At 41.9% G+C, this 22,062-nt stretch overlaps 1 protein-coding gene across 2 annotated transcripts in view; it reads left to right on the top strand.

Moving 5' to 3' along the window:
- Positions 1-3,935: 3,935 nt before the first annotated feature.
- PITPNB (phosphatidylinositol transfer protein beta) overlaps positions 3,936-22,062 on the top strand; it is a 63,901-nt gene continuing 45,774 nt past the window's right edge. Inside the window, exons 1-3 of one of the 2 annotated variants that reach the window (XM_046638943.1) lie at positions 3,936-4,067; positions 8,724-8,754; positions 12,146-12,291. In XM_046638943.1, the coding sequence (XP_046494899.1) occupies positions 4,048-4,067; positions 8,724-8,754; positions 12,146-12,291 (197 nt within the window). In that variant the 5' untranslated portion in view covers positions 3,936-4,047. The remainder of the gene's footprint in view (positions 4,068-8,723; positions 8,755-12,145; positions 12,292-22,062) is intronic. The other variant, XM_046638944.1, reaches the window with a different exon arrangement.

The raw sequence follows: 22,062 nt of genomic DNA, 5'->3' as shown, positions 1-22,062 counted from the left end.
GGCAATTTTTCTCCCCAGGGAACACCAGGCAATGTCTGGAGACATGTTTTTCCTTCTTCTCCCCAAAGCCCCCTGGTACATAGTTGTATATTCTAGTTGTGAGTGCCTCTGGTTGTGCTATGTGGGACGTCACCTCAGCATGGCTTGATGAGCGGCACCATGTCCACATTCAGGATCCGAACTGCTGAAACCCTGGGCTACTGAAGCGGAGCACATGAACGTAACCACTCGGCCACAGGGCCAGCCCCTGGAGACATTTCTGATGGTCCTGATTGGAGGGGTGCTACCGGAATCTAGTGGATAGAGGCCAGGGATGCTGCTAAACATCCTACAATGCACAGAACAGTCTCCACAATAAAGAATTATCTGACCCAAAATGTTAATACTGCAGAGGTTGAGAAGCCCTACTGTAAGCAAAGTGACAGAACAATCCACAGATGGAAAGAAAATACATAAAGTGCACATAATCAACATAGAATTCAAATTCAAAATGGCTATATATACCTTCCACAAATCAAAAAGAAAAAAAACCAAAACCAATAGGAAAATGAGCAATAAATAAGAACATGGCCAGTAAATATGGAAAGATCTTCACCCTGCAGGGAAAAATAAAGTGAATACGTGAGACAGCATTTTAAAACCAATAAAGTGCCAAAAATGACAAATTCTGACAATACCAAATTTGATGACGATACAAAAGAACAGAAATCTGTAATATGCTCTGCAAGTGAAAGGGTAAACTACAGCCATATCTGGTTACAGATATGAATGTACGTACACATACATGCATTCTTCTTGCATTAGGATGAGTAGTGACTGATAGTTACCACTAGGGATGAAGAGGAACTTTATATCTTAATTCAAATTGCTGTTCTGCTCTCTGAAAGGTGTAACCTTCCACATGATTCCCATTCATTGGACATCTATTACACACCAGGCAACATGTAAGATAGACACTTTGCATACTTCATATCTTTTACTCCTCACAACAAATCTATGTTGTGGATATCAGGAGTTCCTTTTTATAAATGAATAAATTGTGTTTGTGAGATTAAGTAATTTACTCAAGGTCACAGCCAGCAAGTGGCAGAGCCAGGATTTAGGCCAAGGACTGTCTACTGCAAAGCCCAAGCCTGTCTCTTCCATGGTGGTACAATATTATGACCTATGCCCTCATGTTTGACAAAATTAAAGCATTTTTGGGAATATTTCTAGTTTTCATAGAAATAGTCTCAATTGGTAATTCTGGAATGAGACGTTATAGAAAACAGGAAGGCAAGATGCAGAGTAAGCAAATGAAAGCTACAGACCTCGTCCTCAGAAAAATGTACATAGACATGAAATTATGTATATAATTTCAGTGGTTCATAAATTCCCTGGGAGCACTCACCAAAAGGGCTTTGCATCCCAGGTTAAGAATAGCGGCTTTAGGGGAAAAAATATAAACAGGCCAAATTCAATTGTAATATTTGAAGGACCGTTGAAATTTCTTTGACCAGAGTTGTTCTTTATCAACATGCATAAAATAAGTGTCCCAAACATCGTTCAGAATCTTTTGGTTTGCCTCAGTAAAATCTACCATCATTTTTACTAGAATGAGCTCTTAGCTTCAGAACTGTAGACAAGAGAAGTAATGAGACTGGTGGTTACATGAGGCTTGAAGAATTAAATTCAGTTGGACACCTAGTGTGTGAAGGTTACCTTTGTTAAGGGTTGAAAGTCATTTCAAGGAATGCGAGAAATCAGGTTTTAAAAAGTTTGAATTTTTTCTACATCCAGAGACAATTACTAGTAAGTTCTATCCCATCTTTTGCCCACATTTGCAAAAGTACCCAAGATTCAATACCATTAGTTTTAAAACAAGAAAATGTCACACAGTCCATTAGTTTATTTTTTTCATGTGTAATTGTCTTTTCCTTTATATGTCCTTTTCTCCCATTTTGAGGTGATACTTCATGGCTTTCCCACTCCCTAGTCCTCTTTGATATTCCCAGGAAAATTCGGACATTTTTCTCTCTTAAGCAGATGTAATGTACAATTATTTAGTTTAGTTATATAGATGTCACATTTTCTACCAACCTAGCTAATTTTGTGTATGTTTTCTTTCCCTCAATAAATACATCCAAACTGGGTGTTTTCCAGTTGAGCGTTTTAACATGAATCTTCAGATGGGAAAAGGAGACAATGTCCACAGCGTATTCTGGTTCAGTTACGCGCCATCCAGCACACCGTCTCATTTATTTTACACACATGTGAATACTACGAGCAGCAACTGAGCTATGCAGACAATGGAATCAGTGAACACTTGTAGGAAGACTTCAGAAGTTACAGAAATGTTCCGCAACATCCTAATTTTTCTTGATGGTTGATAAAGCATGTCAACCACAATTTATCCATGTTTTTAAAGCTATTTGTAACTTCAGCCTGCGTAGCATCTGGGGAGAAACTACGACATAAAATGGACTAATTAGTTTGGCAGTTCCTATTACCGCCTCGGGCCTTCATCTCCTAATTGATACGGGGGTCTGGCACTCCAAAGTGCATTTGCTCTACACCTGTCTCTAAGCATCTTCTAGATTTTGACCATATCGCCTCCTTTCCATAACCGAGAACATGCCTCAGCTTATTTATTTTCATCCAGAAAAAAGTCAGTGGAGTGGAAAGACCAGATTTGGAAGTTACTAAAATCTGGATTTGAAACCCGGTTCTGCAAACACGCCGGCTGAGCGAGTTTTGCACAAATCCCTAAACGTGGCTCTCTGAACCTTTCTGTTCGTCCTTTCTAAAGCCCGCGAAAACACCTCTCTCACGACGCCGTTTCGGGGTGAATGTGATGAAGCGCCTCCACCCCCCCAGCACAGCACTTGGCCGCGCCAGGTGCCCAGTCCGCTGGAGCCGGCCCCAGGTCCAAGCTCCCGGGAGGAGGAGCCGGGCGCCTCGCCCCATCTTCGCCAGTCACCGCGCGAGGCTCCAACACGCCCCCCGAGGCCTCCCCGGGGCGGCTCTGCCTCCTGTGGGCCCTCTTCCTTTATGCACAGACTGTCACTCTTTTGTTTCCAAGCGAGGGCAGGGAACGTGACATCTTGTTTCCAGGTGTTGCCCCATGGCCTACAACGGTGCCTGGCTTAGAGGGAGCGAGCGACCCCTGAGTGACCCCACGGAGGGAGCGAGTGACCCCAGAGCCCGGGACGGAGGAAGCCAGTGACCATCCCAAGGTCCACCTCTCGGCTTCCAGGCACGGGCGGCAGGGTCGCGTGGGACCTTCCCTGGAACGGCGGCCCCGAAGAGGTCCCTTCCTGGGTCTCACGGCCGAGCCCCTCTTCCCCCCGGGACTCCGTCGCGAGCGTAGGACGCTCCTCCTGTGGGGCCGCAGGCCCTAGAGGACCGTGGAGCCGGGACAGGGGGCGTCTGGGGTTGGGGACTCGGCGGCCACCGCTGCCGGCCCCGCCATGCGATCAGGGTCAGACGGCGGCCCTCACGAGGCCTCTGGAGGGCGCCCGGGCCGTGACCCGGGGAAGGTCCTCCCGCCGAACCGGCGGCGTCGGCTTCCACGCCCCTCACAAGTCTCTCACGCGGACTTCACAAACGGGATGTCCGTCAGGAAGGTGGGCCTCCTCTCAAAGGCAGGGCGAGAAACTTCAGTCCCGGTCACCAGAAAACGACTTCCAAGGAACCAACTGGAACACTCACCACAAGACGCCGGCGGCACGCACGTCCCAAAGGAGCTGGACTGGAGAGAGCAGCCCTAGGAGGGCGTGCCGCGTTCGCGCAGGCGCAGTAGCAGCCGTACGCGCTCGGGAGAGCCGCGCAGCCGCTCTGAAGACCTCGTGCGCCCAGGGTGGGGCGCGGAACTGGGGCGGGGCTAGCCCCTCGCGCGCGCTGACGCGACGGGTCGCGGCGGAAGGGTGTGGACGCGCAGGCGCTGTGGGGGCTCGCAGGGGCAGGGAGGCGGGGCCGCGCAGGCGCCGTGAGAGGCGGTAGCGGCGGCGGCGGCGGTGGTGGCGGTGGTGGCGGTAGCGGCGGCAGCTGTGAGGGGCTTCCGGGAAGATGGTGCTGATTAAGGAATTGTGAGTGTGTCGGTGGGCGCGAACGAGGCTCCGGGACGGCGGTGGTGGGAGATGCAGTGATGGAGAAGTGGCGGGATATTCCTAAGAAGGAGCGGGACCCGGACCGGCCGCTCCCTGCGCGCGCCCCCTCCCTCCGGTCCGCGCCCCCTGCCCGCTCGAGGCCCTTCCGCCGCGCGCCCCCCGCACCACCCCAGCCCCCCAGGGCCTCGCACTGGTCATCCTGCTGCCCCCTGCCCCGGGCCGGCGGCGGCTGGTCCCGGCCTGAGCGCGTGGCTCGGGAAGGCGCGGCCGGGAGTTTCCGCTGGGACCCGCCTTCTTCCCAATCTCCCACCCCCGGTTGAGTCTGGGCCCACCCCCAGGCCCCAGGGTGGGGGCGACGTGGGGAGTCTGACTGATTTGTCGTCTGGGGTGGAGCCCGCCTGAAATCGCGGGAGATGGGCTTGCCAGGTGAAGGCAGCCCGGGTGTCGGCACTCGGGGGACAGCGTAGGCGCCCCGAAGTTCCTGCGGGAGTCGGGAAACCCTGCGCTCCACCCGGCCGCTCAGTTCACCGCACGGGAGGGCCATCTCTCTGCTCCGAGTCTCAGTTTCCACGTCTTTAAGATGGGGTGACACTCTGGGCTCCACCTACTTCACGGCGTTGAGGTGACGAGTTGGCCTGTGTGTGGTCTGTTCCATGGAAGGGTTTCCAGGCGCTTCCGATCGACGGGGCGATTTTGTTGAGAAGTTGCGGCGTTTCCCACCAGCAAGGACTGGCAATTTCGCAGGGAATCTGATTGGCGATGAATATTCAGCTGTCATAGCTGGTTCGTGTCGTCAGCATCCCTTGGGCCACTAGGGATTTTGAGGATGGTCCGTTCTTTGTTTTTTCAAATGCTCTTTTCATTTTAAATTCTTATGAATTTTGGCTTAATTTAGCTAGCTCCAGACACTGTATTTTTTAGGCTTAGTTCTCAGAGTTTTTTTTAAAAAGTCACTCCTCTGGCTTCTCTGCTTAAAACTCTCCAAAGACTCCCTGTCTCACCGAGAATAAAAGCCAAGGCCTTTACAGTAGCTTCAGATCTCACACTACTATTTTCTTTACTGCTCTGAGCTCATTTACTCCCTTCCCTTGCCCATTCGAAGCATCCTTACTATTCCTTCACTACTCCAGGAAAAAAGCTCAGGTCAAGGCCTTTCTGCTTGCTATTCCCTCTGCCTAAGGTGCTCTTCCCTCGTCTCACTAACTCGTTTTCTTCCTTCAGGCCTTTGCTTAAATGTCACTTTTCTTAGAGAATCTCTCTCTGAAGACCTAATTGCAGCCCCTGCCATTTAGTATTTGCTTTCCTGAACTTGTTGTTCTCCAAAGTGATTATCACCATCTAACATGCAACACAGTATTATTTTTTCTGTTTTACTGGATGTATTCTGTTACTACATGTAAGCTCCGTGAATTTGCCTGTTTTGCTCACTCCCGTATCCCCTGCTCTGAGAACGTTCCCTGGCACATAGTAAGTGCTCAGTAAATATTTGTTAAATAAATTAATGAAAAATTACGACTTTAATCTGTGACAGGGATCCTGAGAAAAGACACATTTTCACTTCAGGCTTATTTATAGTATTGAACTTTGGATTTATACAAAACTTTTCTCCCAAGTTGTTTATTCACTGTATCATGCAAGTTGTTATCTCATTTATTGCTCTGACATCTTTGTAATATAGGGAGGTGGCAGATATTAAGACAAATGGAGGAAATAAGACAGAAGGACATTGACTTGGCCCAAGTCACATTAGCAGAACTGATTTTAGATCACAGATTTAGTCATTTCTCTTCTGCTAGAGTTATTTCCTCCCTCCTAAAGTGTGAATTAAGTGTTCAGTCGATCCCTTTGACGGTTATGTGAGGAGTATCAAGCTAACTCATAGAAAGCGATCCCCATTGGGAAGTTACACTATGCTTTTCGCAAATCATTACCTTCATTATAAAAATTTAAATGCTCCGAGGTAACAGATGTTGAAATGTGCCCAAAGTGTAATTTTTTTGATAAGGAGTTATAAATTACATTTCTCGATGTTCGCTCCTCATCTATGTCTCCCCTGGACTTATTCTCCTCTTAGACTTTTTGAAGGCAGAGGATGTTTCTTATATTAAGTATTCCCAGTATCGAGCCCAGCATCTAGTCTAGCACACTGTGAGTACCAGTGTTGTTGAATGAAAAACATGATTCTTCCTACTCGCAAGTCAACTTTCTAAAATTGTTTTTGGTTGGGAGCGATGAATAGGTCATTCCCATGTGAAGATGTTGGTAAACTGTAAAATGCTTTGGCAAATGTTTGTTGTCCTAAAATATGCCATCAATTTTTGACATGAATTGAAAGGTTGGAAATGACTTTTCGGGGTGGAGAGTTCCCTTCAAGTTGTTACTTAAGCAATAGGTGGAGTTGCTGTTAGTGTAAAGTCCTGGTTTTAAAGAACTAATTGCTAGTTCCATTTGGAAAATGATTTTCGTGAGGAATTACAGGGAAGTTTGAAAATTTTCAAATTGCTCAAAAGTTGAATACTACTTTTAGAATAATGGAAAATCAAAGCTTGTCTGTTGCCTTTCTATTTTACTTTTTATTAAGTAAATCTTGAAGAAGTTACTTCACTCATCATTCATTCACAATGTCTTCATCAGTTGCTTTCGTTTTGTGGAATAAGTTTCCCCTGAAAGTGTTACATAAAAAGGAGGCTCTTCAGCTAGTGAGTAGTAGTTAAAATTACTCAGCAGTAGTTCTTTGGTTTTGTGAAGCTTCAAGGAAGTCTTTAACTCTTTCCTCTCTTCCTTCCTTCCATTTCCTCTGCAGCCCATGATTTTGATTCGGCCTTTGTAAATCTGCCCAGTCTCCCAAAAGATGGCTTCTTCCCACTCTCCTGCTTCTCAGCATTTTTAAACACCTGCACATTACTTCCTCAGGTTAGCCGTAGTTATGCTTCTGATCTATATCTTAGTCTTCCCTCTGACCTCTGCACTCCTTTTACCTCGGTCTTTTTTCTGTTACTGAGACAGCAAGCAAGTTGGTGTGTACCCTCAGGAGACAGCTAAAAAGATTTGGTATAAGCAGTTTGTATAACAAGTTTATTCTTTTTTTTTTTTTTGGTAAGGAAGATTAGTCCTGAGCTAACATCTGTTGCCAGTCTTCCTCTTTTTTTTCCTTTTTTCTCCCCAAAGCCCCAGTACATAGTTGTATATCATAGTTGTAAATCCTTCTGGTTCTTCTGTGTGGGATGCCACCGCAGCATGGCTTGATGAGCGTGTAGGTCCACGCCCAGGATCCAAATCCATGAACCCTGGGCTGCCGAAGTGGAACGTGCGAGCTTAACCACTATGCCACCTGGCCGGCCTGCAACAAGTTTATTCTTGATGAGAATAAAAGTTAGTAACCATTGTGACTTTGAGACTGTTTATTGTCTTTAGATAACCATTTTCTGAAAAACAAAGAATGATAAGTGATCCTCCCCCCACAATAGTCAAGGAGGAAGAAATAACAGGAGGCATGTTTCGTACGTGTTGGAGATTAAGGTGATGTGAGCATTCAAACACAGATGTTTGAGGAGACGAGGGAGGGAGAAGTAGGTGGAAAGTGCGGCTGAAGAGAAGTTGGAATGAGGAAAACTATCGGGAATGGTCTGTAAAATGAAAATCAAGGTGACTGCTGAGATCTTTGTCTCTCTCCTTATAATAGAGTTAAATCAAGACTTTAAATGGCACTGCTGTGGTAGCTTAATGATTAGGGGAGAAAAGCCTGAGAAGGACCAGGCCCAAAAAAAAAAGGAAGTTGCTATCTTGGACATTAGCTGTTATGTTGAGACAATTGATATTTGGGGATGGCCTTGGTTTCCAGAGTGTACGGTGGGAATAAGTGAAGATATTTCCCTGTAAAAATCTGCAGATAAACTGCAATATTCTGATATAAAATAATTCGCTATAATACTGTTTTTTGGAATTCATCTTTAGGAGCATTATGTTTCCATGTAGGTCCTTTTGTATGTCCGATAAACTTGCTTGGGCAAGATCAAACGTAGCAACCTTGTAGTGAATCCAACTGAGTCTACCCTGGAGGGGGTTATATTTATGAGGTTCAAGGTATTTTCTATGGTGAAGTCTTTTTCTTACTAAGTCTAAAGTACCTTTCACTTGTTTTTCTTTTAATAAAATTGAGAAGTAATTGGATAGTGGGGAAATTTTTGGAAGCGTTCATTCATGAGATTCAAGACTTGCATTCTGTGAGAAGTTGCATAGTATGTAGATGGAGAATGAAACCATACTAAAAATGTCATGAGGGCAATCTGACCAGACAGTCCACAAATAATACATTCTGTACCCTGCAATTTCCAGTGATGAGTTTTCTCTTGTTCCTTTACTCCTCACCAGAAGCTCTGAACTGCGTTTTTAAGGTCCTGGCACAGTCAGCGCTAAATGTGAGTGATCATTGAGAGCCAGGAATGGTAGTCTTATTTCCCCAGTTTAAAAACCCTTATTTAGAGCTGTAGGCATTGTAAAGACCCTCTTTCATAAATGACATCGTCGTACTGTGCTGTCATTGGATTTAAAGTAAAAACTCCCTTAGACGTGGAGATCTGTGTTTTAAAGCCGACTTTTTCATATGTAACATGTATTTTTTCTTTTGTCTTCTAGCCGTGTTGTTTTACCATGTTCTGTTCAGGAGGTAAGTCTTGCTTGCTTCTGTATTATTTTATTGGTATAGTTTATTTTGGTATGTTAATCTAAAGTCATATTTTCATTATATTCATTTACCTTTACATTCCAGTTTATGCGACAAAATAATTATGGTGTGTTACAGATAATTAATTGTAAATGAATTTCTGTTACACTTGTTTTGGGGGGGGGGGTCTACAGATTGTGGTTTAACCTCCTGTCCAGCGCAGGAATTGTGTCTGCAATATCCCAGAGAAAGGAGGTTCTGGCCTCAACTTGAGCACTCTAAGGTTATGGAACTTGTTACTTAGAGAAGCGGCCGACTTTGCTGTTGGATATTTTAAACATTTGTCTTTACTTTAAACCAAAATCTGCTTTCCTATACTGTTTGACTGTTGTTTACGGTTCCTTCCACTTGAGCTTTGGGAAATAAGCCTGTTCTGTCTTGCATATGGCAGCCCTTCAGGTTTTCTTTTGACAGTTTTCTCGCCTCCCCCAAACCCTTCTCTTCTGTCTTCTCTGCGTGAGGTCACAAGGTTAAACATTCCAAGCATGTTCCTTGGCCTGATAGAACATAACCTCTAGACCTCCTCGCCAGCTCTAGCCTGGTCTCACCGCTGCATAGGTCATAGTTGTTGCTGTCAACTGAAAACAGTATTCGAGACATGGGCTGCCCAGCACGTAACTGTGAGAGATGATTGTCTCCTTTGATCTGCACATGGTCCAGAAATACATGACCCATTCAGAACTTGCGCGGCCCACAGTTGTAACTATATGTAGGATAGCCAAGAATGAGGATAAAAGCAGAGAAGACTTCTGAGAAATCAAGGTATGTGGCAAAATCGCTGAAGCCGTCTGGGTCCTTCTGTAACTTGCTCACGGTTTGCACTGGCTCAGTTATCTGTTTTCCTGGAGGCTGACAGTAGATTAGAAGCAGTGAATTGGAAGTGGGACAAAACAAACTGATAACCTAAGAAGTGACAGCTGACAGAAGACAGAAAAAAAATAAAATGCAGGAACTAAAATGAGTAGCTGACACTGTTTAATGTAGACTTGGACACAGCTGTATATACCTCAGTAGTGCCTGGGTTTCACTGTATTAAAACACTGGAGGCAAGCCAGGCGCCCCTATTCTTTACTCGTACGATTGATCGTTAGAACTTAAAGGTGGAAGCTGACGTTTGTTTTTGTTAAATTTTTTCTTTTGGTTTCAGCTAGTTGGATCAACTTGTTGAAATCTTTGTGAGTCTTGGTATTGTCACCTAAAATCTCAGCTTTTTGTTATACTCAGACTTAATAAACATGTCTCCTGTCTCTATTTAAGTTATTCTTAAAAATGAGAATGAAAGCCTATTGGCGTGCCACAAAATATCAGTCCATTAATAACGTTTTTGGGATACTGTTGTTTAGTTGTTTCTGTGTAAACTTTTCTTATTCTGTTCCTGACCAAGATCAGATTTACCTCTCAACTTAGAGACATTTTAATCCTATCTTTGAAATATGACGGTGTTAAAAAGTACATTTTGAAGGACTTAAGGATTGTAGCATTACTGGACTAACCCTGGTGTTGTATCACAAAAACTAAAGGGAGAAATGCAGCCCTCTCTGCAGTCTGAAATCCCTACAGAAATTTATTTTTGATGCATTTAAGAAATGTGTTTGGTTCTAGCTTCCTAATCCTTCCAAGCCGAGTGTGTGCGTGCGTGTATGTGTGTGTACATACGTACGTGTTAACCTTCAAGAAGGCATCGTATTCCCTTGGCCATTTTAGATAGGAATATTACTGAGCTGACAACTATCCCTGTTTTTTGTCCCTGAAATAAAATGTTAGTTTTGAATTACAGTCCTCCCTCGGAATCCTCAGGGGAATCGTTCCAGGTATCGTGAGGATACCAAAATCCGCGGATGCTCAAGTCCTCTGTGTAAAAATGGCGTGGTATTTGCATGTAACCTACATGCATCCTCCCATGTACTTTAAATAATCCCTCGATTAGTCGTAATACCTAGTACAGTGTAAATGCTACGTAAATAGTTGTTATGCTGTATTGTTGAGGGAATGATGACAAGGAAAGCAAGTCTGTACGTGTTCAGTACGGACACAACCATCAGAGGCCTTTCCCTCTGGTTGGCTGAACCTGTGGAACCTGTGGATACGGAGGGCCGACCGTGTAAGTTTTTAGAGGTAGCTTTTCTTTGAAAATACACTTATAAAAAAGAAAACCCTTTTTTCAGTCTGTCTTCACTGGGAGGAAGAAATTTAGCCAAATTTGAAGAGATGGGAGATAGTGCCACGTTGAGTCACTAGAATAAATTAGAACACAAGAACTTTGCTTTTTATCATTCATTGGAACTGTTAGTGACTCCACATTGGCATAGAACAACACTGCCCACTCACAGGTATTGGTTTAGGCCACTGAAAATTCTGGTTCACTCTAAAATGAAATAGAAACCACTGTCAGCAATTTGTTGCTTTTTATGGTAATACTTGGGTATTTATAATACCTTAAAAACAGTTTCTGTGTACTTGAAATGTCACGATTAACAGTTCTGGTCCTGGGTTCCCAGTGCTATTTCTGTTTAGGTGGGCAAGGACCAAATTGGGTGTGTCGTATAAGTCATGGAGAAAGACCCTAGGGGTGTACTAAAATTTCTGGACTGTAGTGGTTCTTTGTGTTTTCAGGCTTTTATTATTACACTTTATATCCCCCCTCTTTATTATTGAGAACAGTATGCTGGTTGCTCAGCTTTCTTTCTCTCTCTTTTTTTTTTTGGCAGGGAGAGGGGGTGGGGAGGAAGATTGGTCCTGAGCTAATATCTTTTGCCAATCTTCCTTTATTTTGTATGTGGAACACTGCCACAGCATGGCTTGATGAACAGTGTGTACGTCTGTGCCCAGGATCCGAACTGGCAAACCCTGGGGCACCAAGGTGGAGCGCACGAACTTAACCATTATGCCACCAGGCCAGCCCACTCAGCTTTTTTAATTGGCAAAGTGACAATTGTATTCCTGCCATACCTTCCTCAGAAGTTTGTAAAATTAAATGAGATATAATAGACACAAAAATGCTTTGGAAAATACAAATGTGTATTTTTATTCAAAAAGTCAAACCAAGTGTCAAGATGTTTTCTTGGTAAGTAGATAATACATATTAAAGCGCCAGAGTATTTGAAACTGGCAGTTTTCTTGAATAGGGGAAACTTGTAGAGTTTCTTGAAGCTGTATGATCATCTGATGTTTGTCTTCCTAAACATAGTTCTAATTTGAGTCATGTTTTCATATAGAACATATGTGCTGAATGGTTTGGGTATGTTTTTCTCTATCATCTATAGTGAAATTTTAGCAGAGGAGGCGTCTGCAGTTACTCCTGCCTGACTGGGATTCTGTGCTCTTTGAATTTCAGTACCAGGTTGGGCAGCTTTACTCTGTTGCAGAAGCTAGTAAGAATGAGACTGGTGGTGGAGAAGGAATTGAAGTCCTGAAGAATGAACCTTACGAGAAGGATGGAGAAAAGGGACAGTACACACACAAAATTTATCACCTGAAGAGGTAAGCAGGGTTCACATTTGATGCTTAATCATTATATTAAATAATTACTGCTTTAACTACCCAGCTTGCTTATTAAGCAGGTAACTACCTAACTTACTAGATGTGCTGAGGTACTTTTAAAATCTCACTGGGACGGTAAGTTGCATTGTAATTTTTTGAGAGAACTCCCCTCCTTTGTTGGTTACTTTTAAATTATAAAAGTAATACATCTGCTTATTAAAAAATTCAAACAGAGGAGATTATAAAATAAAAACTTAGTCCCCTCCTCTTGCTATCACATATCCATAATCCCAGAGAGAAACACTAGAAACAGTTTAAAGTGTATTCTTCTACATCATTTTCTATACGTATTCAAATAAATTTTTAAAAACAAACATATAAAGAGATAGAACCCTTATATCACTTTGCTTTTTACAAAAAATTTTTGTTTTCGGCAGTTTGCTTTATTTTTTCAAGCAACGTGTCATGAACATCCTGCCATGTTATTATTTAGTATCCGTGTCATTCTTTTTAAAGCTGAATAAAATTTCTTAGGGACACAGCATAGTTTACTTAACCATTCTCTAAATGGTAAGTCGATTTAGGAGTTTTAACTATTTTCCTTTTTGTCTGTTAGAAATAATATTTCTGTGAACATGATTGTAGAGAAGGAAGTCTTCATGCCTTGTTTACTATTCCTCCAGGAGAAATTTAGAAAAGTAGGGTTGCTGAAAGAACATAGCTCATTTTAATTTTTTTTTTCACTGCCAGGTGGCCCTCTGAGAGTTTGATGGTGTTCATTTTCCCATCTTTTTAATTTTTGCCAATTTGATACGCAGAAAATAGTCTTTTGTTTAAATTTGCATTTCTTCATTAGTGAAGTTGAACGTCTTATGTTAACTGACCATTTGAATTTCTCGTGTGACTTGACCATTCAAATCCTTTCTTTGTTGTTGTTATGTCTCTGGTTTGTAGAAGTTCTTTTGCACATTCTCCTAAGTTTGGCAGTCTAATCTCTATCTTTGGCATAAATATTTTAAAATGGAAAATGCATACCAATATTTGTCTAAGGGCAAAAGACCAGTAATGGTTTTTGAAGGTCCCAGGGAATCTTTGCTCTTCTCTTGCCTTTATTCTCTTCGTATTGAAACAAATGACACCTCTATTTTGTAGAGCTGAAAGTTGTGAATGAGCTGTGATGATCACTATTTTTTATATTCTCTCAGTTTAAGACTATGGCTTGGTCTATAGTGACGCATGAATATAAAGTAGGTTATCACTTTCTAGAACCTTAAATTTTATTGTTATCTCTTAGAACACAGCATTTCTTTGCTTCTGTTGCAGGTTTAAATGAAGGCAATAACTGATCGATCATTTATCCATAGAGACTTATTCATGTTTCTGTTCATTTGTTAGCACCCAAAGTATATCTAAAAAATGTGTCAATTGAGAGAAAATTTGGGCGTTCCAGATGGTATAATCTAGATATAGAAATAGTATTTAGAGTATTGAATTTACTTATGCATACTCAGCTTTCTTTTTCTAGCATTTTACATTTGCTCATTAATTGAATTTTACCAATACATAAAGCTCCCTTCACTGTAAACATTCAGCTCTCTCTGAGGGGTTCTAAAATAAACCAGAAAGTTCATATATAAAATTTTCTGTTGGTCTTTGATGTCCATATGTGAATAAACTTGAAATAGATTCAAGATATCCTTCATTTGAAAACTAGGAGTTGGAATATTGGGGAAATAATTGATATATTATTACATGGAAAAGACCAGTTGCTAAATATGTACATAAATATAAATATGTTACATATGTTTCTAAAAAATTAATCAGAAAAAAGCCTAGAAAGAGATTCATTAAAATGTTAAGAATGTTTTTCCCTTGGTGGTGGTTTTATGGCTGATTTAAAATTTTTTTTACTCTTCTGTATTTTCATTTTATGAGGAAAAAAAATAGTGAATAATATGTTTGAAACGTCTGATTTAGGTGACAGTCAAGCCATAAATAACATCTCTCTTAAGTTGAAGAGGGCTATATAAATATGGTTAGTGCAAGAGAGATTCCTGTTCTGGAGAGCTTATTTGGGCATGAGGTTTTCAGTATTCCTTTCAGGCTGTTAATTCAGGATTAAATAAAGGAAAACCTTGGCTCCCTGGAGCCAGCCTTCCAGCTCCCTCAGGCTTCAGGAACAGCTTTGTTCCTAGAAAGAGCTGATGTCGTTCCACAGTCCCCTTGGTCTCACCCTCTCCTGCCCTCACTCTCCTCGTTGCAGTCCTGAGAGAGAGGCAGTGTGCACATTGTACGTAAGAAGACACTCAGGTGCCCTCTCACCCAAGTCACACAGCTCGCGAGTGGCAGAGTGGTGACTGAGACCTGGACTCTCTGATTTCTAATCCCATGTTCTTTTGGTCACAAGTTGGTAGTTCCAGGTACTTGACGACAAGCGCTCAGAACCTGATGAGCACAGGTGTCCGTGAGAAGGGAGGGAGCAGTCTGATTGGTTGGTGAGGACTGATTGATGCCCATAGAACGCTGGCCTTGTCACACAAAGATGGCAGCTGTGGACGAAAGCATGGAGAGGCATGAAACAGGAAAGGAAAAAGGGAAAGAGGGCGGCATTGATGGGTCTCAGGCAGTTTGGCATATAATAGCCACTCTGACAGTAGTGAAAAACAAGCACAAACCTGTGCTTTTCTAAAGACAAAACAGGGACCAACTGTCGCCGTAGTCTGGGGGAGGAAACGGTCATGGGGCAAGGCCAGTCAGATGCCTACACTCGCAGTTGTTGGTGTCCTACTGGAGGCACATTAGCCACGGGATAACCAGCCATATTATGGAAGGGCAAAGAATCCTGTGGTAGTGAATGCTGAGGCCCTCTTGGTGCCGTAGGAAAGACTGCGGTCGTGGCACAGGGCTGGTGGTGCAGCCGCATCAGACCTTAGTATCCTGTAAGGGCATCAGTTCAGCGTGCTGAAGACATCCCTGCAGTCCCGAGAGAGTGGAGAGCCCTCTCCTGAGGAAGTCAGATTTGTGCCCAGTAATAAGATATTCTCTTTTCCAGTATTTACTCCATTTTGTAACCTGTAGTGCTTGGTGCACTCACTGTAGCATCAATCAAATTGCAGACTTGGCAGGCTTGGCTGGCTGAGGTGGTTGGCTAAGGCCACCGACACCTCATTTTACATTTGAGACACTTGAAATTCTGAGATCCGCTTTACCCGCTGTCATTCAGGTCTCTGGATTCCCTGGCCAGTATGCTTTCACGTTTCAGCAAAATACTTGGTAAGATATACACATGTAATCTCAACCAGAAGATTGAGAAACAATCTTGGCAAGGTATTAAAAAATCCAAAGTTCAGTGACCATCACAAGGGACATTTCAAATGCCTGGTTTCCTCGAATCTCACATAATATTGTTATAGGTTAGTAAGATTTTTCCCATATTTTTTGATAACTGGTAGGGAGAAGTTGCCCATGGTAGTTCCAAGCAGAAGATCTGGTACTTACTGTATTCTTGCTGTGTGCTGGTCGCTGTCAGTGCTCCGGGTGGGGGCTCATTTGTTCCCCTCAGCACCCTTTTCTAGTGAGGGAGCTCAGTTCCAGGAAGGTGAAGTGCTCCCTGGCCCTGGGCCACGGCTGTTGAGTAGCAGAGACAGACTGTGACCACACGCAGCGCGGTGACCCCAGAACCTGCCTTTTTTTTTTTTTTTAATTGAGTTGATAGGTTACAATCTTGTGTGATTTCAGTTGTACATTAATGTTTGTCATTCGTGTTGTAGGTGTACCACTTCACCCTTTGTGCCCACCCCCAACCCCATCTTTCCCGTGGTAGCCACTAATCTGCAGAACCTGCCTGCTTAAATCACCTTGCTCTACTGCTGAGCCTTTGGGGGAGTTAGAATATTTTCCGTTTCCTGAAGTGGACTCCAAAGGAGTTTATGGAGAAATTCTTCCAAAACCGTGGATTTTACCATATCCTATTTTCTCATAAGTCTTTAAAGTCTCAAGTCTTCCAAAACAAAGTTAAACTTTAACAAGGTGCTCAAGATTATCAGCACATCCCCGATTGTATAAGTCTGTCCAGAGTAAAGACCCTTGGTCTAAGCAAGCCAGTCTCCTCATTGTCCTCCAGAAGAGGCCTTTTCAGCTCCTTAGGCTCTTTTCTTCTGATGTGGGTTGCTCATCACCGGCTCAGTTTCCCGAGCACAGCTCAGGTCTGTCCTATGCAGAGGAATTTCCTGACTACTTTTATTCTTCCCTCAACTCTATCACTTCTTGTCACCTCTCATTTTGACACCTAATCATGCACATACATATCAGAAGACATTTGTCTTACTGACACCATATACCATAAAAGTTCGAGTATGTTTCCTTAAGTTGTTTAGTATATGCTGAATAGTGGATGGTAGGGAGCGAGGACAGAGTTTATTGGGCGAAGAATTTCAAAGCAAGGCAAGGAAATGTGCTGCAACTTTTGAGATGCTTTTCAGAGAAAAACTTACAGATCTCCTGTGACCTCATAAGAGCACACTGACCAATCCTTTTGTTGTTGTTTTCTTTCCCTTCTTGGGGAAGATCGGCTTTACTCTTTTTTTTATTTCTCATTGGCATTGTATGTACCTTCCCGAGCTCTAGTCAGTCCTTGATGGAGAATTCATGAAGCTTTGCCGACTCCAGAATGGCTTTGTTCCCCAAAGGTTGAAACAGCAAAGATCTGGTAGAAAATCTTTGTAAAATACCATGTGTTTCAAGTTAAGAGCTCATTTTTGTAAGCAAGAAGAGTCATTTGCCAGGAACTAAAGTTCTTGTTTAAAAATGAGAGGTTTAAATCACCTGAGAATGCAAAGATTGATTATATGTGATGATTCACATTCAGAGAGCATCTTTGAGTAAGTATAAGTAAGAAATTAATAAATGTCAACCAAATACAGTAATTGTTTCTTGAGTCTAGAATTAGCCATCAACAGATAAGTTTTTCTTCGTATGTAGTTCTGAGTCTTAAATTTTGCAGTTTAAAGCTTTCTGTCAAGAGTGATCCTGTTCCAGAAGACTATCGGAAATATTTCTGAAATATATTGTTTCCCCTTTATGATATATTTCGTTTCTCATTGCTGTTCTTTTGTTATGTGAGAAATACTTCTCTTTTTATAGTTGTTCAAAACTTGAGTCTTGTTATATCTCCTGGAAGTTAGCCAATTTGTATCTGGTTATTTTGTACCTTTTCCAGAAATCAGAGGATTTTAAGTCATTCTGTAATTTTTTTCCTCTTGTATTTCTCCATTTCTTCTTTCTTCCATCTCCATCACCACTAGTTAATGCAAGTTACCATTCTCTCTCTTGAACTTCTCCAGTTGCCTGTAGTCTGATCTCTTGCTCTCCATTCTTGTGTCTATTATAAATAATGCTGCTGTGAACATTTGTGTACAAGTTTCTGTGTGGCCATATGTTTTTATTTCTCTTGAATATAGTCATATGTTGCTTAACGATGGGGGTATGTTCCGAGAAGTACATTGTTAGGCAATTTTGTCATTGTGCAAACATTATAGTGTACTTACACAGACCTAGATAGTGTAACCTATGTAGTCATGTATGTGGTCTTTCATTGACCAAAACCTTATGTGGCACATGACTATACATATGTGTCTGTGTGTGTGTCTGTCTACCTACAGTTGGAATTGATGGATCATATGGTAACTCCTCACTTTTTGAAGAACTGCTGGACTGTTTCCAAAGTGACTGCACCATTTTACATTCCCACCAACAGTGTACAAAGGTTCCAGTTTCTCCACTTCCTTGTCAACACTTATTATTTTCAGGGTTTTTAAAAGGATTATTTTATTGAGGTCATATTGGCTTATAACATTGTGTAAATTTCGGGTGTACATTATTATACATCATTTTCTTTATAGACTGCATTGTGCTCACCACCAGTAGGCTAGTTTTTTTTGTTTTTTTTTTTTTTGTTTTTTTGAGGAAGATTAGCCCAGAGCTAACTACTGCCACTCCTCCTCTTTTTATTGAGGAAGACTGGCCCTGAGCTAACATCCATGCCCATCTTCCTCAACTTTATATGTGGGATGCCTACCACAACTTGGCTTTTGCCAAGCGGTGCCATGTCCGCACCTGGGATCCAAACCAGCGAACCCCAGGCCACCGAGAAGCGGAACGTGCGAACTTAACCACTGCGCCAGCGAGCTGGCCCCAAGTAGGCTAGTTTTTATCCATCACCATACATATGTGCCCCTTTACCCCTTTTGTCTTCCGTCTACCCTCTTCCCCTCTGGTAAATACTAATCTTTCAGAGTTTTTTTTTGATAGCAGCCATCCTAATGGGTGTGAAGTGGTGTCTCGTGGTTTTGACTTGTTTTTCCCTGCTGATGAATGATGTTGAACATCTTTTCATGTGCTTGCTGGTATTTGTAGATCCTCTTTGGAGAAGTATCTGTTGAAATCTTTTACCTGTTTAATTGGGTTGTCTTTTTGTTATTGTAAGAGTTCTTTATATATTCTGGATACTAGCCCCCATCAGATACATGACTTGCAGTTTTTTTCCCCTTTCTTTGAGCTGTCTTTTCACTTTCTTGATGGTGTCCTTTGAAGCTTAAAATGTTTATAGTTTTGATGAAGTCCAATTTACGTATTTTTTCTTTTGTTATTTATGCTTTTGGTGTCATCTCCGAAATCATTGCCCAATGCAAGGTCACAAAGATTTACATCTATGTTTTCTTCTAAGAATTTTAAAGTTTTAGCTCTTACATTTAGATCTTTAATCCATTTTGAGTTAATTTTTGCCGCCATCCATTCTTACCATCAGTTCAGTTTTCCACGCAAAGCCAGAATCATCTTAAAACTTAAATCGGGTTGTGTCATTCCCCTCCTTAAAGCCTTCAGTAGCTTCTTGTCGTACAGAGAATAAAATCCAAACTCTTTGGCCTGTAAGATGGGCCCCAGTGTGATCTGTCTGCCCCCTGCCCACCTCACCATCCTCATCTTGTTCACCTCTCTTCCTTGTTCAGTATGGTCTAGCCATGCTGGAGGCTTCACAGTCGCCCAAGCAGGCCACGTCTTTTGCTATCTTAGGACCTTTGGTTATGCTGTTCCCTCTGCCTGCTGTGCTGTTCCCTGTCTCTTTATGTAGCTGGCCCTCCACACCCTCAGATCACCATGGTAATGTCACTTCCTTAGAGAGGCCTTGCTGAGCACCCTTGCCCCAGGTGCTCACTTGCCCATTGTCCTGTCCCTTCACAGCACTTCAAGAGAGGTAATTCTCTTCGCCTTTTGTTGTTTACTGGTCTGTTTTCTGCTTCCCTTCCTGCAAGGTGAGCTCTGGGTAGGAATCGTCCCTGTTTGTGCACCGTTATTTACACAGCACCTGGCACATTCAGTAAATAAATGAATGAATGAATGAAGTGCAGATGTATTTAAGGTGTATTTCAGTTGAGTATAAGATGAACGATTTGCTTTGTTTATGGCAAATTAGTCAGGTCTTCCAATTCTTTGCTCTGTTTTTCTACATTTTGATGTTTATCCACAGTAGGATAGAGAAGGATGGAAAAATGGAACTTTGAACAGTTTTGTTCATTTTATTTACAGGTAGCTGTAAACATTTCATGGGAAAAGTGCAGTTTGAAATGATTTGCCAAGGTATTATTTATCTCAGGAACAGGATTTAAAAAAAAATGCTCCTAGATCAGAAGTTCAGTGTACATTATGGTCATTTATTATGTATCTTTTAAACCATATAAGCCCTTTGTTTTCCTAGACCACTGTGACAAAGTTGTCTTACATTGAAACAAACATCTTCACAACCGTTGTTATATTGAGGTTAGATCTTAATATTATCTCCTCTCGACACAATTGATAAAACACTTCAGTTGAATTTTACCCTGAAGGTAAATATTCTTGATGTGCATTCAGTGTTGGAGTTGGGGAAGGGCTGTGTAGTAGCAAAGAACTTTTGTGCTCTTGGACATTATACTATGGCTAACTTTAGCTCTTGAATAGCTGAAATCCAGAAGTGTTTACCTTGAGGTAAGCACTGTCCTGAGTGTTGGTTTATCATGAGAGAATAACATTTTGTGGATAGTTTGGGAGAACAAAACGGGGAATGTCCGTTTCATGTCTTTGTTTTTGATGGCTTAGCTCCATTTTGTTAATTCAGTTAATATTTCCCCTTTTCTGAGACTGTCTAAGCTTCCAAAACAGAATTTCCTGCATTTTGCTGAAGTGACTTCTTAAGTGATACCGAGGTGGAAAAATGATGTATGTGCTTTCAATTATATATAAATGGCACACTTGAACTGCCCTGTTAGGAATATGTTGAAGTTGCCATAAATGAAAATTCCTCTCCTTTAAAGTAGAATTGGAATTTAATTTTATTTACTCCATTTATGCATTTTCCTTAAGTTTAGTCAATTACTTAGATTCATGGAGGAGAGATGTGTTTGTTAACATTCTCATGTTAAGTGTAAAAAGCCAGTAAATTTGGAACAAAGCTAGCTCAAAGCTTTGGTCATTCTTAACTAAGTCAAAATAAGATGAATTGTTGGAATTCACATGGGAAAAAAACGCATCCTGGAAATAAGATAACAGGCGTTTGGGAGCAAGATGAAGAAATATTAAAACTTTTTTTGTAGATCTGGCTCTTGCTGGCCCTTAATGACTGCCAATTTTCTTCTGTTTGGGTCAGCAAGTTTTAGAACTTTTGATGAATATTAAAGTTTTTAGAATATTGGGCACAATAGGAATAAATAGGATAGTTAAAATATGTTTCTGAGCTGGTACACAGCTATTTTTCTCCTACCTTATTTTCTAAATTGATCAAATGAACCGTTGATAGATCTGTGACACCCTCAGATATGGATAGGTAATCTTGTAGCTCATAGTAAAGACGTTATACACATGTATCACATAATGCCCTCATTAGACTTCTCCCACATGTAAAGGGATTTTGGTCCAGTTTTCTACCAGTGGAAGAAGTAATTTGGATTGCTAGATAGTCTTTGACTTTGATGTGATATTATTTTCAGGTAATCTGGCTTCATTTTCTGAAGTTATACTCCTTTGCATGAATCTTCCCAACATCTGGAAAAAATACGTGCTCAGAGAATTAGCCCTCCTTCATTATTATCTTTTAAGGATGTTAAAATCCTCCTTCATTATTATCATTTAGGGCACAGGTAAATCTCTCTGTGCCCTTGCAATCTTGCTCATACTGCCATGTGTAATAGTAGTACTTAAGCTTTTCTTTTCTAGTGATTGAATTTCCCCCAGTAGTGGAAGCTCCAAGCAGTGTACCCATTCTTGTGTACTGAGAAGACAACGAAAGGACTGTCCACACTGCCTCTTCTGTAGCTGCACGGCTCTCTGACTGGGGTAGGGTTCCTTACATCTACCTTGCTCAGCCTCCAGAATTCAACAGAGGAATGTCTCTGGTCAACTGCTCAATCTTATTATCGGGCCAAAAGTCTTGTCTGGGTCCCAAGTTTTCTTAGTTTGTTCTTTCTCTTAGTTTAGCAAGTTAAGTTGTGTTTAAAGATTTTCGAAGAAGCAGCCCTGATATGAAAAAATATATAGGGCTTCAAGTTGGAGTATAGAATTTTGACAGACAGTTATTTAGCCACTTCACTGCTGGTTGTATGAAATAATGAATGAATGCTCACCTCGCAATGGTAATGGGAGGTTCAAGTGAAGAAAGGCTCGTCATGGTACCCATCTCCCTGTCAGCTTATAATTAAAAAGCAGTAACTACCTTTTATTGAGCTCTCATTGTTCTGTGCA

This window comes from Equus quagga, chromosome 15 (assembly GCF_021613505.1).
Source record: "Equus quagga isolate Etosha38 chromosome 15, UCLA_HA_Equagga_1.0, whole genome shotgun sequence".
Classification (NCBI taxonomy): Eukaryota; Metazoa; Chordata; class Mammalia; order Perissodactyla; family Equidae; genus Equus; species Equus quagga.
Note: the sequence above shows the minus strand (reverse complement) of the source record. Positions and strands in the feature narration are given on the sequence as shown.